Here is an 18,280-nt window from a genome sequence, read left to right as displayed (position 1 = left end):
ACTCCCCCAGAGGGCTTCTCTGGTGGCGCAGTGGTTGAGAGTCCGCCTGCCGATGCAGGGGACACGGGTTCGTGCCCCGGTCCGGGAAGATCCCACATGCTGCGGAGCGGCTGGGCCCGTGAGCCATGGCCGCTGAGCCTGCGCGTCCGGAGCCTGTGCTCCGCAACGGGAGAGGCCACAACAGTGAGAGGCCCGCGTACCGCAAAAAAAAAAAAGGAAAATGAAGTTCGTAAGAACAGGGTTTACTCCAAACGCAGAGAGAATAAAGAAAAGATCCAGCAACTGGATGATTCCCAGGTGCGGAAGAGACAATCCCATCAGGATCGGTGGCCCCTGCAGGATGAACAGGAAGAGGTAAGAGAACGAGAGCAAGAGAGGAGGAGCTGGCAACAGCGCGAAAGGCAATTCCCAGCTGAAGAACTGCTGGAGAGGGAGGAGCAAAAGGAAGCCAAAAGGCGGGACAGAAATTTCCGAGAGGAAGAGCAGCTGCTGAGATTGGAAAGAGAAGAGAAAATACGCCATCAGGAAGAAGACAGAGAGTTCCGCGAAGAGAAACAGAAGCTGCGCCGGCCGGAACGCGAGCAACAGCTTCACCGGGAGCGAGATAGAAAATTCCGCGAGGAGGACAGCTCAGCCGGGAAAGGGAAGAACAGCTGCGCCGCCAGGAGCTAGAGGATGCCTTCTCCCAGGGGGAACAACTTAGGCGCGCCGAGCAAGAGGAAGAACAGAGACGTCCGAGGCAGAGAGACAGGAAGTTCCTAGAGGGAGAGCAGAGGCTCCGGCAGGAGCGAGAGTTAGAAAAGCGACGCGTCCAGGAGAAGGACAGTAAGTTCCTCGAGCAAGAAGAGCAGCGGCAGCGCGAGGGGCAGGAAGAGCTGAGGCGCCGGCAGGAGCGGGAGAGAAAACTCCGGGAAGAAGAACAGCTCTGCCGCCAGCAGCAGGAGGAGCAGAGCTGCAGCCAAGTCTGGGAGGAGGACAAGGGCCGTCGGCAGGTTCTGGAGCCCGGCAAGCGTCAGTTTGCCAGTGCCCCGGTGCGCTCCAGCCCTCTGTTATGAGTACATCCAAGAGCAGCGATCTCAATACCGCCTTTAAGAGATGCTGCCAAATCCCGACACCTGCCAAAGCTTCGAGCAAAGGAAAACGAGAAACACTAAGTAACAAATGACTCTAATGTTTCCGGTTGGGGGAAAACTCTCTAGTGTTAGAATATCTCTTTTTTACAAAATCTTAAGCTACACTCTTTCATGTACTTTGTACTCCTGCCTTTTATTCTTCCTTAAGTAGTTCTTTACTGCAGGATGTCTTTGCTCTTTGGTGCAGATGTGGTGTGCATTTTTTAAAAACATATAAGCCATTTCATTCCTGTAAGGAGTTTTGTTTGGGGAACACGTTCATTTATTGCTTTCAAAAGTAACAAGAATATTATGTCGATTTGAGATTCAAAAGAATGGGTCTGTTTTTTAATTTGTTGATCCATCTTGTAGAGAGTTCAGATATATTTGATGTTCAAGTTGGTATTTCTTCTTGGGCCTAAATTACATTAATATTTACCACCAAATATCTTGTCACTTTTTGTAGCATAATTAGCACAAATTCTGCCAGGGGACTGAATTTTTACAACAACGCTTGAATAGTGCAGGGGGGATGGCTTCTCCAGAAAAACTCCCTGTGAAATCAGCCCGTAACTGGAAGAAATATCTGTTAACAATAAGGTTTAGCTTGAAGACTTAGAATTTGAATTCGATTTTTTTTTTACACTTAACTCTATAATTATTTAAAATCTCATGAAGCAAAAGCAAGGTGTTTCTCAAACAACTCCAGAGCTCAAACTTTAAAACCATGTCTGCTTGTAGTCTGTAGTGCTCAGTTCCTTTCCCCCAGTCTTCGATGAGCTTGAGAATATTACTACCTTTGTTAATTTTAGCTGAGAGGGGACCTGCTCAGGATCCTGTAAACATCTACCTTGCTCTAGAGCCAACCAGAGATCACAGAGCATTTTGGGGAAGGGAAGGGGGAATGTTTGTGGACAGAGGGGCATGTCCCTGGAGGCCCTTTGACAAGACCCATCAGCCCACAATCCTTTGAGGCCTATTGATACTACTTTGGAGACATACTTGTTAAAATAATTGGACTGTGTAAAAAATTAATAATAAATGTTTTGGCAAACAATTATTTTTTGTCTGTTTTAACTATGCATCAAACCATAACTCAAGATTTAATGGTTGGGAACTGACATAAGTTTCCAATCACTTAAGGGTGTTCGGTTACTATTATCTATGTCTAAGTATAAAAAAGGAAAAAGAAAAAAAAAACCTCTCTATTTTCCCAAACCATTTTTCTCTGTTAGGGTGAATGCTATATTATTTCCATCCCCAAGCTAGGATTCTTTTTCCAAGTGTTTTTATTCTTGACCCTACAGCTTTCTTTGCCCTTTCTTGCGGTGACTCACTGCTCATGACAAATGATGGTGCTTCCAGTGTGTGTTAATATTTTCTTCTAAGAATACAGCAACTTCTTGGTCTCTGAAGTCTGATGAGGCAAAAGTAGAAAATGGCCTGAAACTTCAGCTCAGCATTACAGAAATTAAATGACCTCTTGATTTAAGCAACACAATCCATAAGGTGACTTAGTCAGAAGGTGCTTAATAATAATCAGGCCAAAAGTATCAGATTATCCTCTAAAGATCCAAACACCCCTGTGCCACCTGCTGGAATCTATATTCTATACCACGGTATTCACAGCGTGGTAACTAGGAATAAATCCAAGAAGGCCCTGATGCAGGATAGTATCATTTCTAATTGTGAGGGTCATGGTTGAGAAGATTTCCTAAGTTATAGACACTAAACATTTTGGCCAATGGTGGAGACAAGAAAGCTAAGCCTATAGCTCCTGAGTATCGTTCTGATAGAGTAAGGTGGCATTTTCTGCAAGGAGCACAAGCCTCCCTCTCACTTTAACACAAATAGCAGATGCCCACCAAAGATAAAACCTGGGAATCCCCTGATACTGACTTGGAGCTTTGTCTCTTTCAAATGATTTCTATCTGCAAAAGTACTTCCCTATTAAGGTAAGTATACGCTTTTACTTACTAAGAACCTTTACAGAAACCCTGGAAAGAGCCTCACTGGCTTTCCCCAGGATCCTCTCAATGGGCACTCATACCAGAGCCTCCTTATAAGTGCCAGCCCCAGGATGCTCCTGCAATACACACTCATCATCATCTAAGCTACAGTTCAACAATAATAATCATGATAAAAACAATCAAAGCCCTTCATACTTCTTGTAGCACTTCACAAGATGAGGAAAGAGCCAATTTCCAAAGAAGAAAGTATTGTTTTGTCACAGTTATAATAGCATGTACTTAAAAATCAGCCAGCCAATGCCCTAGGGCTCTACTTTTAGCATGCTGGCAGGAGAACATGCTGGCGGGCCAACATTCCTGCTCCACAAGGATAATGTATATGCATGGGCAGAACCTTGAGGCTGTTGGGCAACTGTCTGCTTAACTATAAACTGGGAGCTCTATTAACATCACCTTGGCTGCTGCTGGAAAATGGGGTTGAGGATTTATTATGCTCTGTTATGGAAAAGCTGGTCTCCACGTTTTATGAATTATGTCCCCACAAAGGTTCATTTGATGAAGTCCTAAGCCTCAGTGCCTTAGAATGTGACCACATTTGGAGGTAGAGTACTTACATAGGTAATCAAATTAAAATGAGGTCATTAGGTAGGCTCTAATCCAACATGAATAGTGTCCTTATAAGAAGAGGAAATATGGACATAGACAAGGACAGAGGGAAAATGATGTGAAGACATAGGAAGAAGATGGCCATCTACTGGGTTGGCAAAAAAGTTCCTTCCGTTTTAAAGTAAAAAAAGACATTTTTCATTTTCACCAAGAACTTTATTGAACAATGTATTCACCCTTTTGTTCCACTACCTTCTGCCATTTTTCAGGCAACTTTGTAATTCCATCTTCCCAAAACGTTTTATCTTTTTGAGCAAAGAACTGTTCCAGGTGCCAGGAACAGTCTGCCAGGTAATTGAAATTTTTTCCATTAAGAGCATTTTGTAAAGACCAAAATAAATGGAAATCTGAAGGTGCAAGGTCTGGTGAATACGGCAGATGAATCAGAACTTCCCAGCCAAGCTGTAACAGTTTTTGCCTGGTCATCAAAGAAACATGCGGTCTTGTGCTGTCCTGATGGAAGATTATGCGTCTTCTGTTGACTAATTCTGCTTTTCGTCGAGTGCTGTTTCCAGTTGATCTAATTGAGAGCAGTACTTTTTGGAATTAATCGTTTGGTTTTCCAGAAGGAGCTCATAATAGAGGACTCCCTTCCAATCCCACCATGTACACAACATCACTTTCTTTGGATGAAGACCGGCCTTTGGTGTGCTTGGTGGCGGTTCCTTTCATTTTCCCCACGATCTCTTCTGTTCCACATTCTTGTACAGTATCCACTTTTCATTGCCCGTCACAATTTGTTTTAAAAACAGAACATTTTCGTTACATTTAAGTAGAGAATTGCATGTGGAAATATGGTCAAGAAGGTTTTTTTCACTTACCTTATGTGGAACCCAAACATCAAAGCGATTAACGTAACCAAGCTGGTGCAAATGATTTTCAACGCTTGATTTGGATATTTTGAGTATGTCAGCTATCTGCTGCGTGGTATAAAATTGATTGTTCTCAGTTAATGTCTTGATTTCATTGCTATCGACTTCAACTGGTCTACCCAACTGTGGGGCATGGTCCAGTGAGAAATCTCCAAAAAGAAACTTTGCCCACTACTTTTGACACATTCGATCAGTCACAGCACCTTCTCCATATACTGCACAAATCTTTTTTTGCATTTCAGTTGCGTTTTTATCTTTCTTGAAATAATAAAGCATAATATGCCGAAGATGTTGCTTTTTTTCTTCCATCTTCAATATTAAAATGGCTACACAAAAATTCACCAATTTTGATAAGTTTTTTTTACATGCACGCTGGTATGACAGCTGTCATAATACAATCTAACAAAATTGTTTCAAATGAAGTTAAAGACAGCTAAGCACTACTAGAGCCATGTTACAGAAAAAGTGAACTAACTTGTTGGCCAACCCAATACAAGCCAAGGGTAGAGGCCTGGAACAGATCCTTCCCTTATGGCTCTCAGAAGAAATCAAACCTACCAACACCTTGATTTTTGACTTCTGGCCTCCATAACTTTGAGAAAATAAATTTCTGTTGGTTAAGCCACCCAGTCTTTGGCACTTTGTTATAATAGCCCTAGAAAACTAATATACCATGGAAGGTGAGGTTATGCTTCTAGGGAAATCTATCAGTATTTTGATGATCTTTATCCTTTGACATTGTACAGGTACAAGCAGGTCCTGGTTGCTCAAAGACAATTTCTTTATTAAATCTGCCATAGGGGCTTCCCTGGTGGCGCAGTGGTTGAGAGTCTGCCTGCTGATACAGGGGACACGGGTTCGTGCCCCAGTCCGGGAAGATCCCACATGCCGCGGAGCAGCTGGGCCCATGAGCCATGGCCGCTGAGCCTGCGCGTCCGGAGCCTGTGCTCCGCAACGGGAGAGGCCACAACAGTGAGAGGCCCGCGTACCGCAAAAAAAAAAAAAAAAAAAGTGATTTAATATTTATCAGAAAATATAGAAGCAAGGGTAGGCAGGAAAATTTGGGAAAGGATGTCAATAATAGGGCTTACTATATACTATATTGTTATTATACTATATAATATTATTATGTAGTACACATAGTGTTATACTATATCATATTATTGTATATTAAAATTATCATAAGCTGAAGTAATTAAAATACTGCAATAATAGTGATAATTAAAATGAAAGAGAAAGGTCAATGCAACATAATAAAAAGCTCAGGAACATATCCAAGCATAACTATGAGAATTTAGTATTTTATGAAGAAGATATTTTCAAATCTGGATGCTCTTTCCAGAAGTTTGGCTGGGAAAGAAACAGGAGATGAGATATAGCTACACTACAGACACCAGTTGCAAGCCCAGGTTGTTACCTGTACTTCTGACTGACTGACTACAAATTAGAGGTTCCCCCAACCTCCTCCTTGTGTTCAATTAATTTGCTAGAGTGGCTCAGAACTCAGGAAACCCATTTACTCACTAGATGACCGGTTTATTACAAAAGGATATAACTCAGGAACAGCCTGGTGGAAAAGATGTATAAGGCAAGGTGTAGGGAAAGGGTGCAGAGATTCCATGCCCTTTCCAGGCACAACACACTCTGGGAATCTGCACATGTTCACCAACATGGAAGCTTTCCCAACCCTGTCCTTTTTGGGTTTTGATGAAAGTATGACTGATTAAATCATTGGCCAACGGTGACTGATTCAACCTCCAGCCCCTTTCCCCTCTCAGAGGTCGGGGGGATGGACTGAAAGGTTCAACCTTCTAATCAAGTGGCTGGTTCTCTTGGTAGCCAGCCCCCATCATTAGGTGCTTTTCAAAAGTTACCTCATCAACCTAACAAAAGACACCATTCTGGCTCTCAGCACTTGGGACATTCCAAGCATTTTAGGAGCTCTGTGTCCCAAATGGGGATGAAAACCAAATACATGTTTATTACAAATCACCATATCACACCTCTTTAAAGACCCCATCTCCAAATATAATCACATTCTGAGATACTGAGTGCTGGGGCTTCAGCATATGAATTAAGTCCATAACAACCAAATGTCCTTGCTCTTTCCACTGAAGTACACTAGTTATGCTAACTCTACTAGACCACAAATTCTACGGGGCTGAGGACTGTGCCTGTCTTAAATTCTCTACCCATATCCATCTAGGCAATCGTAGGCATTCATTCAACAGATATTGTTACTCTAATGAACGAATCCTAACTTCTCTCCCTATTCATGCTGCCCAAACCCTCCTCCAGCTGCTCCACGGAGTCTTTGCCTTCACCAGCTCAGCCTGCCCACCCATGTAATAGAGCAAGTCAGCAGCTTCTTAACGGCCATCTAGAAAGAACCACCCACGTCTGGGAGGCATGTGGGCCTCAAGACTTCATGCCTGGGGCTTGTACGCCACCTCGTGGTCACTGACTGCAATGTCCCGAGTAGATCCATCATTAGGCAACAGGGAACGTGGAAAGGACCTCTCACTGCACTGCCCTGACCCTGGGCTGACAGGAAGAGGTGACGTTGTGTGTTCCTTCTTCAAATTGCCAATGGACAGGAAATTCTCACCTTCCATTCATCTGTAACTGAGGTTGTAAGGCGGAGAGTGCTGCACGGTTCTGAAACCCAGATCCTTTACGGATAGGTGTTCCTACTGCATTCCCTTTATTCTAAGGTATTGTGGGTTGTAAGAGGCACCATTGATTAAAAAGCATCATTTTTGTTGGGGGGATAGGGGAGCACTATATTAAATGTGGCTTTCAATTTTAAAACACATCTGAATTTCAGCAATGTTGTAACATGGGAACAAATAGTTCTTAGAATGTGGCTCTCATCCATAAAATCTCCCTGAAAGGAAGGGTGGTATCCACTACAGGCTTTGTGTTCATTTCAGCATCTATAATACTGTTCATGATCACAGCCAGCTCTGGAGGGCAAGTGTTTCAAAAATCACTGCCTAGAGGAGTTCCCCTGCCAGCCACCTGCTAAAAAATGAAGAAAACTCCTGTATGGAAGGAAAGACCAAGATAGAAACTACAAAAATAACTTGACTTCCATCAGTGGAGTTGTACAGTGCTAAGAGATGGTTATTCATTTGTTAATGACCAGGGCTGTAGACTGAGGACTAGCTACCAACTCCCAGCCTGCAGTTTGCTGAGCCTGCAGCTGGCTAATCAGGTAACCTTAGATCTAGAAATGCATACCCCTCCCCATCCCACTCTCTGGGTAGGTACAGGCACAGGAATGTGTTGTTATTGTAATAACAAAATACCTCTTTGAAGTGGAGCTGCTGAGAAAAATGTCTTGACATAAGTTCAGGGTGGAAGGCAAGACCCAGAGGGTATGTATAAGTGATAAAACATGACTGATAAACTTCTAGTCATGGAAAGAGAAATCTGGGTTTTTCCAAGAGGAAAGAGGAAAAGAAGAGGGAGGAGTCCACAGGTGGCGGAAGGCTGTGTGAGGTGTGATGTACCCCTTCCCAAGACCCCCAAATCTAAAATAAACACAGATGCTCGTGTGGGTGGTTTTTTGGTAGAAATCTAAAAAGAGGCTGAATTATCCATGTCAAGGAAGCAGAAAGCCAATACAGGTAGGAGGCCGCCACGAGAATAGGAGCTTCAGGAATACACAGAGATCACCCAGAAGGCTTGGAGTTTCTGCTGGACAGATTTAGTGTGGAGATGGTTCAAGTTAATTTCATTCAGCTCTGAGAGTCAGACCATTTCTGGCTGACCTATGGACAATATATGTCAAAACCTTTTTCAAACCTTCATTGTCCTTGACTCTATACCTTTAAGCCAAGCTGACCCGCCCATTGATCAAGCCCCCAACAGCACAAAGACAGCACAGAATAGCACCCCTGACATTATCTGATAGGCATGGCTAGAACCCCCTCACTGCTTCCATTCTGATCCAGCAACTCCTGTCTGCTGACCTTCAGCTTGATGTCCTGGTTTCAAACGTGTCCCTGTCCCTTAGACTTGGTGTGATATATTCGCCAGCTCTGACTCCTACCAACCCAAATCCAACCCTCTGATTCGTTCTCTTAAATATCTAGTGTAGCTTAAACCAACTTACCTTGAGGGAAACCTAACTCCCAAGACCCCCATGAAGAGGAGAAGGGAATTATGCCTGTATATGTTATTCCTATAAGTCATGCCAAAGATTCTCAGAGAGGGCTCTGGGACTACCTACCTCCTAAGCACCTAGCTGGTGAGTGAGACTTATTAAAATGCAGATTCATGACCTTCTGAATTAGAATCTCTGAGTGTGGAGCCCAAGTGTCTGAATCATTAATAAGCTCCCAAGGTAAGTCTTATGCATACTAAATTCTGAGAACCATCCTCAAACAAATGGAATGTACTTAAGTGGAGACACTCTCACAGTTAGGGACTGAATGCTCTTGGCCAGCTAGACATTCTAATCAAATAGATTCCAATTACCTCATGCAACCATTAGAAACAAGGAGGTAGATTATTCAGTGATATGAAAGGGTATTTACAATGTATAGTCACATTAAAATAATCAAATGTTATCCCACTTTTGTGTGAAAAGGGAATGTTTACATATGCATAGAACACAAGTCAGGAAGAGCATACACTGGAAAATTAACCTGGATGATAGAATTGTGTTTTCTCTCTCCCTTCCTTCCTTCCTTCCTCCCTCTCTCCCTCCCTCTCTCCCTCCCTCCCTCTTTCTCTCCCTCTCTCTCGCTTTCTTTCTTTCCTTCTTATCAGCAATTTCTATATTTTTGCAACAGGTACACAAATACATATGCATAATGAGATTTCTGTGAGATCAGGGACTTTGTTTTGTTCCCTACTAAATCCTTGTGCCCTAGAAAAGACTCTGGCACAGGAAGGTCTCCAATAGGTACTTGCTGAATAAATAATAAAGGGAAATTAACTTTTTAAAAAAAATTCCAAATATGACCTAACTTAATCTACCTTGAACATAGATATGGTTCCTAATACCAGGTTACTATAGTATAAATAAACGGCTTTGACTGAGGGTGCGTGCTGGGTGAGTTCACAATTAAACAGTAATGATGTTGCTTATATATTTGTAGTTGACACTTTGATTGAACACATATTCAATTTATGAAGTAATATGAATAGCATTTAACATTTATCATTTCATCTAACATCTTTAAAACCCCTTACTATGCACAACTGCAAGAGTAGTTATTCTAAAGGATGTCAACTACAATATGACAGGGGAGAGGTACCCAGTAATTCACAAGAGAAAATTAAGGGGGCCAGATGTAATACTTAGGACTCCAGAAATTGATACAGCAGTGAACAGACTGGACCTGATATTGTGACTCAAAGGGGAAAGTATGATGCCTTATCCCTAGCACCCAGCACAGTGAAAAGCATATAATGGGGCTCAATAAATGTAACTGTTGAATTTCCAAGACTTGGGGAGAAAAGACTTCTGGATGGAATACATGAGGGAAGTGCATACCCTCATCAGAAATAAATAAACAGCGCTATAAGGAGGAAGGAAGCACGGTGCTAGGCGACAAGATAGAGCTGCATGTACATCTCTAAGACTGAGGATGGGAGATTGCTAGGGAGCATTGGAGTGTAGACAGATATGATGTGTGAGAATATGCTAGAGGCTTCCTTGGCCAGATGGAGTGTACTTATGAGCATTCCTGAAGCAGATCACAGATATCACACCAGAGCACCCATGGGCTGTGACAAGAGGCAGCACAAAAGCACGGGAAGGCTTCAGAGCCAACTCCACATCTGCCTCTTTTTTTGGCTTTGTGAGATTTTTTTTAAAACTCTTTGATGGGACTTCCCTGGTGGCACAGTGGTTAAGAATCCGCCTGCCAATGCAGGGGACACGGGTTTGATCCCTGGTCCGGGAAGATCCCACATGCCACAGAGCAACTAAGCCCATGCGCCACAACTACTGAAGCCTGCGTGCCTAGAGCTCGTGGTCCCCAACAAGAGAAGCCACTGCAATGAGAAGCCTATGCGCACCACACTGAAGAGTAGCCCCTGCTCGCTGCAACTAGAGAAAGCCCACACACAGCAGCGAAGACCCAACGCAGCCAATAAATTAATTAAATTAAAAAAAAAAGAAATATGTACAGTTAAAACAAAAAAAAACCTCTGTGAGCCTTGGGGACTTCCCTGGTGGTCCAGTGGTTAAGACTCCATGCTTCCACTGCAGGGGGTGCAGGTTTGATCCCTGGTCAGGGAACTAAGATCCCACAAGCCGCGTAGAGCGACTGAAAAAAAAAAAAAACTAAAATCAATCAATCAATTAGTTAATTAATTAAAAACTCTTTGAGCCTTAGTTTCTTCATCTTTATAAAGAGGCTTATAATACTTACCTCATAGGTTTATTGTCAGGATCAGGGAAAATGTATATAAAATATTAACCCTGGGCGGGGATTTTCCTGGCACACAATAAATGTTGAATAAATAGCAGCTAATATCATTACACTGGTGGAGTGGGGGTGGGGGGGTGCTGGCTGAAGTGAATTAGAAACTATGTGCTTGAAGGACCACCAATCCCAGGGCTGTGTGACATCTGCGTTAGCACAATCTACTAAAAGTACAGTTTTTTGATAAGGTCTTGACTTTCCTTCCTCTTTCCATCATAAGAGTCATCTCTCGCAATGAAGAAAGTGCTGCACAGTATGGAATAAGGAAGAGTTGACTGATGCTGTGAAAGTGATGAAAATCTTGAAGGAGAACAATGTCATCTTAGGTTTCATGAAAGCCAAGACATGAAAGACTGGGCATGATATGAGATAAAAACTAAAAATCAAAGTTCAAAGGAAATGCAGGCATAGCTCCATGTTGTGCTTAAGAAAATCACTGATGTACTATTAATTTGTAATTACATTATTTGGTGACAGTCTATTACATGCTCTATTAAGCACTGTTTATAAAATATACATTCCTATGAAATCATAATATTTTGTTGAAACAATTTTTCATTAACTTCTGTATATTCAAATCTTCAAAATACAAAACTATTAAAAACCCTAGAACAGAAAATGGATTTAAATATGGACATTTTTCTCATTGGCCTAAAAAAAATCTTCAAAGGGAAAGAAAACAGAAGTATATATGAAGGAGAAGATGACAAGATGATGAGCTCACCTTTAGACATATTTAATTTGATGTGGCTGTTAGACACCCTGGTGGAGATGGCCAGTGGACTATGGAGTACGGAGATAAAGATTTGGAGGTCAACTTGTATATAAGTGCTGGTTAAAACTAGGAAACAGGACTTCCCTGGAGGTCCAGTGGTTAAGACTCCGCACTTCCACTGCAGGGGGCAAGGGTTCACTCCCTGGTTGGGGAATTAAGATTCCTCATGCCACGCGGTGCGGCCAAAAAAAAAAAAAGGTAGTTTGCAAAATGAATTGTTAAAGCATAGTGATAATGAAAACTAGGAAACAGGGATTTCCCTGGTGGCGCAGTGGTTAAGAGTCCACACTCTCAATGTAGGGGGCCTGGGTTCGAACCCTGGTCAGGGAACTAGATCCCACATGCATGCCACAACTAAGAGTTCGCATGCCACAACTAAGGAACCCTCAAGCCGCAACTAAAGGAGTCCGCCTGCCTCAACTAAGACCCAGTGCAACCAAATAAATAAATGAATATTAAAAAAACTAGGAAACAGAATGAGATGCCCAGGGTTGGGGGCGGGGGATGCACAATAAGAAGAGTGGGGTGGGCGCCGAGGACAGAAGCCTGGACAGCACCAGCGTTTAAGGGGAAAGCAAAGGAAGGGACCCCAGAAAGAGAAGCAGAAGAAACAACCATAGAGGTATATGGAGAGACAGGGATGTGAGCAATCCCAGAAGCTAGCATGTGGAGGACAGATCCACAATGTCATTCATACCCCTCACTCAGGGAGGCCACGTGAAACAAGCACAGAAATAGGCCCAGGAGATTTGGTCATTAGGAGGCCTTTTTCAAGAAGTACGTTAGAATGATGATAATAAAGCCAAATTGCAGAAGCTTGAGGAAATGAGTGGGAGCTGAGAGAGAGCAGATGTTACATGAAAACTACTCACATATAGATGTATAATTAAGAAATAAGAGAGGAGAGTAGGGGCACCAGTTATTAAGCTAGTATCTGTTGGCTTCAAAACCACTCTTCTGTGCACACTTTGGGGTGTTGGAGCTGGGACTCCACTTTGCAGCTGAATCCCAGTTACCTCTGCCAATGGGGACCATGGAGGGAGACCGGAAGAGGAGAGGAACTTACTACTCCCCCTGGCTTCTGGTTAGCTGCAGTGTCATGCCAGCTTCATTTCTTCACCCAGCAGGGCAGTTTCCCCACAAAGGAACAATGTATTCGCAACTGAGAAGCCCTGCAGGAGGAAGCTGAACTAGCTTGGGTTTTGTTCCCCAAAGGCAGTTGAATCCAGTGTGCAGTCTTTCCAACCTCACAGAACCAGCTCTGAGACCTCTGCACCAGCAAGAAGCACCCCTTCTCAGAGGCTTAAGTCTCAGTCCCCCTCCTCCAACCTTCTGATAATTCCAACCTCTCCCCTTGGAAGTTAGCCGTGGGGGTAACTGCTGGTTCCTGAAATTGCTACTTGCATATACCCTAGAGCAGTGGTCCCCAACCCCCATGCTGCAGGGTCCACGGCCTTTTAGGAACCAGGCCGCACAGCAGGAGGTGAGTGGCAGGCGGGAGAGCGAAGCTTCATCTGCCACTCCCCATTGCTCCCCATCGTTCACATTACCACCTGAACCATCCCCCACCCACCCCGTCTGTGGAAAACTTTTCTTCTACAAAACCGGTCCTTAGTGCCAAAAAGGTTGGGGACCACTTCCCTAGAGTTCTCTTTACCCTTTGTTACCTAGTTAACGAGTCTCTCTGTTAAATTCTTTCTGTTAAAATAACTGGTGTGTAGCAAACAACCCAATCAAAAAAATGGGCAGAAGAACGAAATAAACATTTCTCCAAAGAAGACATACAGATGGCCAACAGGCACATGAAAAGATGCTCAACGTCGTTAATTATTGGAGAAATGCCAATCAAAACTACAAGGTATCACCTCACACCAGTCAGAATGGCCACCATCAAAATGTTTACAAGTAATAAATGCTGGAGAGGGTGTGGAGAAAAGGGAACCCTCCTATACTGTTGGTGGGAATGTAAATTGGTACAGCCACTATGGGGAATGGTATGGAAGTGCCTTAAAAAACTAAAAATAGAGTTACCATATGACCCAGCACTCCCACTCCTGGGCATATATCCAGAAAAGATGAAAACTGATTTGAAAAGATGCATGCACCCCAATGTTCATAGCAGCACTATTTACAGTGGCCAAGACATGGAAACAACCTAAGTGTCCATTGACAGATGATTGGATAAAGAAGATGTGGTACATATACACAATGGAATATTACTCAGCCATAAAAAGAATGAAATAATGCCACTTGCAGCAACATGGATGGACCTAGAGGTTATCATACTAAGTGAAGTAAGTCAGACAGAGAAAGACAAATATCATATGATATCACTTATATGTGGAGTCTTAAAAAATGATACAAATGAACTTATTTGCGAAACAGAAACAGACTCAAAGACATAGAAAACAAACTTACGGTTACCAAAGGAGAAAGTTGGGGCGGGGAGGGGATAAATTAGGTGTTTGGGATTAACAGGTACACACTACTATACATAAAATAGATAAAACAACAAGGACCTACCATATAGAACAGGGACCTATATTCAGTATCTTGTAATAACCTATAATGGAAAAGAATCTGCTGTGCACCTGAAACTAACACAATATTGTAAATCAATTGTACTTCAATTAAAAAAAATAATAGTAGCTGGTGTGTTTTTGTCTGCTGCCTGATACATAGGAAATAATGACTTTTTCTTACATTGATGAAACTAGAGTGTATTAATAGACTATGATAAAGGAGCCCCTAGAGAGAGGGATCAAAGAAACAGAAAAGAGGAGAAAACTATGGCCAAAGTCGGAGAGTATACAAAAAAGGCAGGATCAAGGGCAGGAGGGTGCTGGCCTAGAAGAGAAGGGGGGAAAGAGGTCAGGATGGGTGTGAAAGAAGACATGACTGTGTATGGCAGAAGTTGAGGAAAACTGTGCCTAAGGGCCTGTGTTTCTCCAGGAATTAGGAGGAAAGCCCCCCTGCAGAGGTGGGAGGATGAGAGATGAGAAGAAGCATCTTCAGATGTGGAGAGGTCCCTGAGGGGAATGAAGATCATTAACCAAAGACAAGTAAAGGGGCTGATAAGAACACAGGCTAAAGTGGAAAGAACAGGATCCATGACTACTTGATCTTCCCCACTGGACCCGACCACAGCTGAGCGGGTGCAGCAAAGATACGATGAGGGTCATGAGGGTCCTGTTGGACAGACAACCACTTCAAGACAGAACTGAAGGGAAATGAGACTGTCGTTGACTGAATTACTCAGGTGGTCCATGGAGTCCAGCCTGGGAGGTCAGGAAAAGAGGCATTCAACAGACAGAGAAACAAGGGGATCAGGGACTCCATTAGGTGAAAGCAGATAAGGAGGTGAGGTCCATGTCAGCTCTTATAGGACCATGGTGCCAGGCTCTGAGCTAATGACACCTGCCACCCTGGAAAGAGAACCATTTCACCTCTACATAAGTGGTTGATCTCTTCCCCAACAAAGCCTCCAGATATTGGGAGGGAAATTATGATGTCAGACAAACATTGGTTTTTGTTGTAAGCTTTTTTTTTTTTTTTTTTTTTTTTTATTTGGCCGCCCCGGGTCTTAGTTGTGGCACACGGTATCCTCGTTGCCACGTGTGGGATCATTTAGCTGCCGCATGTGGGATCTTTTAGCTGCCGCATGCAGACTCCAGTTCCCTGACCAGGGATCGAACCCGGGTCCCCTGTATTAGGAGCACAGAGTCTTAACCACTGGACCACCAGGGAAGTCCCTGTAAGCTTTAAAGAAGCATACACTTTATATTTCAGGTTTCCTTTTTCAGCAGTCCCGTCTATTTGCAAAGATTTATATTTCATAACTCTTATTCTGTCTTAGAGTTCTTCTAAAGAACTAGGGAAGACTGACTGACTTTTTAAAAAGTAGAATAGGGCTTCCCTGGTGGCGCAGTGGTTGAGAGTCCACCTGCCGATGCAGGGGACGCGGGTTCGTGCGCCGGTCCGGGAAGATCCCACATGCCGCGGAGCGGCTGGGCCCGTGGGCCATGGCCGCTGAGCCTGCGCGTCTGGAGCCTGTGCTCCGTAATGGGAGAGGCCACGGCAGTGAGAGGCCCGTGTACCGCAAAAAAAAAAAAAAAAAAGTAGAATAAAACTCATTCTGTCTTGTGATTATCATATGGGTCCATTGGACCATTTTAGAAATCTAAGCTACATTTTGAGGTCTTAATGATCATATTTTTTCTCTATCATGAAACATTTCAAGATATAAGAAAACAGCAATGATGGGAACACTTCAAGAATACTGCAAGAGTGAAACAAATCATCACTGTGACAGCATCTGCAACATCCTTCAGTTTTCCTAGGAGGTACCCAAAGCATTGCATCATCTTTTAAATACAAATCTTCCAAATACAAATACATAAATGTACGGTGTTGATTTGTATTTGTTTTAGTTTTTCTTGAACACAGTTGAATAATTAGAATTTTTCATTTTCTTCGGTTAATAGCAAAGAGAAGAAAATTGGCAAAAGAACACATCGCTCAACTATCTCATGAATCAAAAGATAAATGCGAAGAGACCCATAGCAAAACTCTCTAATGACCATGGCAAAATTGATCAAACAAATGAAATCTCATACTTTGAGTCTTCAGAGGACAGTATTCTCAGTGAATTTACTCAAGCTCAGGGATCATTGCATGGGAGAGCGAGACATGGTCTCATTGAGATATTGTCACCTCGCTGATTACCAGGGTTGATTCTGCTGCTCTGGCTGGCTAGCTGGGTGCAGCCTGCCCTCCTCACACCTCGGTGTCTGTCTCTCCCAAAGCTGAATGCTTGGTAGAGGAAGATGGTGTTCCCTAGTAGAGAAGATCATTATTTCCTAAAGGTAATACAAGTAGCTGTGCTGCCCTCCAAATAAGCTTGCAAGAATCAGAGAGTGAAGAATATGTTTCTAAGGACAAAAAGAAATATGGTATTTTCATCCAGTTAGTTATTCAACAGGAAGAACTGTTTCACTCAATATTATGCATGAACCTTAATTATCCCATTTTGCTAAAAAGACGTGTGACTTTATTCTTTCATCTCTTATAATGTTTATGCACTAAAATGTACTTGATATATTTGCCATAACAATGCTGAAGACAGGTGTGTGTAACAAGGCAACTGGGAAGAAATAGGTGATATAGAAACAAAAACATTCATTGGATTATTTGGTATTTATAAATCTAAAAATGAAAATGTTTTGCAATTATGGAATAAAGATGATACACATACATATAAGCCTATATATGTGTGTGTGTGAATGTATACACACATCAAACACACACACACACAAAGTGAGTATGTATATCTTCAAATCCAGGAACATATGGAACAAATATTTGAGTTTGCTATATCTAAATTCTTATTATAATTTCTAATAAATTTATTTTTTACTATTTCCTTCTTCTTCTATAAATTATAAAATGATTCAAAAGATAGATAGGTGGGTAGGTAGATAGATTCGATAGATAGATAGATAGATAGTTAAAAAGAGTGCCTTGGACCCAGATGGTAAATGGTGATCATTATTTTTCCTGGTATACTAAGGGTGTAAGGCGTCATGCGACTCCTATAATTTGACAACTCCTTCTAGGTGAAACCTGTAATGAATTAGGTCTGTCTTCCCCACCCTCCCAACACCAGCTCTGCGACCCACAGTAACTCCAGCCCCGGTTGCTGTGCCCACGGTTGAAGCCATAGGGCTGCCACCTTCTGGGATTGTGGACAATGATGGTGGGTGGAGAGCGTGAGGTAGCATGACAGCATTTCTCTCTGGCAACTTCTGGGGCACGGCTTCCTGGCATTTTTAGAGCCCCCAAATATTTGTGACAACAGGTGGTGCTCACATCTCTAAATTACTAGAGTTCTGGCTACCAAGGTGTCCAAACTCAGGAAATTGAGTGGAACAGAGCCGGACCACCCTGAGGGCTGGGATCATTGAGCCCATAGCAGCTCTACTCAGGGACCCACCCACAAGCTCTCCAGAGAGATAAGGAAAGCTGCAACTCAGACAGTACATGTTTCTGAGTCATTTCCTGGGGAGTGGCTCTGAGCCTCTACCCTGCCCCAGGCCCCAAATCTGCATGAGCAAACATAATTTTTTCCACTCAGACCATCAAAACCACCACATTTCCTGGTCCACTGCTAGATCTCTTACTGACCAGCCTGGCTTGGAGGGGAGAGACAGAGCAGTGGGTCTTCCTCCATAGGGACGAAAATCATGAGACAGACTAGAGACAGGGTTCCTCTCTGCTCCTGATTTGTGGGACCAGAACAGGAGGCGCAGCGGCACTCAGCCCTGCTGTGCCCAACACTCCCTCACACATTCAGTCTGTGCCTTGGTGCTCTGAACTGGCACAGGGTACGTGCTCAATAAATATTTACTGACTAAATAACCTTCCCATCCTCACATTGTGA

At 43.0% G+C, this 18,280-nt stretch overlaps 1 protein-coding gene and 1 non-coding gene across 2 annotated transcripts; one reads left to right on the top strand and one right to left on the bottom strand.

Moving 5' to 3' along the window:
- Positions 1–207: 207 nt before the first annotated feature.
- Positions 208–2,182, top strand: TCHH (trichohyalin; the record flags this gene model as incomplete). The annotated part of the gene is given in 3 exon segments (XM_060011124.2): positions 208–625; positions 628–1,049; positions 1,051–2,182. Coding segments are annotated over 3 exon segments (882 nt in total), but the record flags the coding sequence as incomplete, so codon positions are not given.
- Positions 2,183–15,515: 13,333 nt separating this feature from the next.
- On the bottom strand, positions 15,516–15,588 carry TRNAR-CCU (transfer RNA arginine (anticodon CCU)). The gene has a single exon. It is a non-coding gene; the product is annotated as a tRNA-Arg (tRNA).
- Between the last annotated feature and the right edge of the window lie 2,692 nt (positions 15,589–18,280).

Source organism: Delphinus delphis, chromosome 1 (genome assembly GCF_949987515.2).
Source record: "Delphinus delphis chromosome 1, mDelDel1.2, whole genome shotgun sequence".
NCBI lineage: Eukaryota > Metazoa > Chordata > Mammalia > Artiodactyla > Delphinidae > Delphinus > Delphinus delphis.
This window is presented reverse-complemented; position numbering and strand designations above follow the sequence as displayed.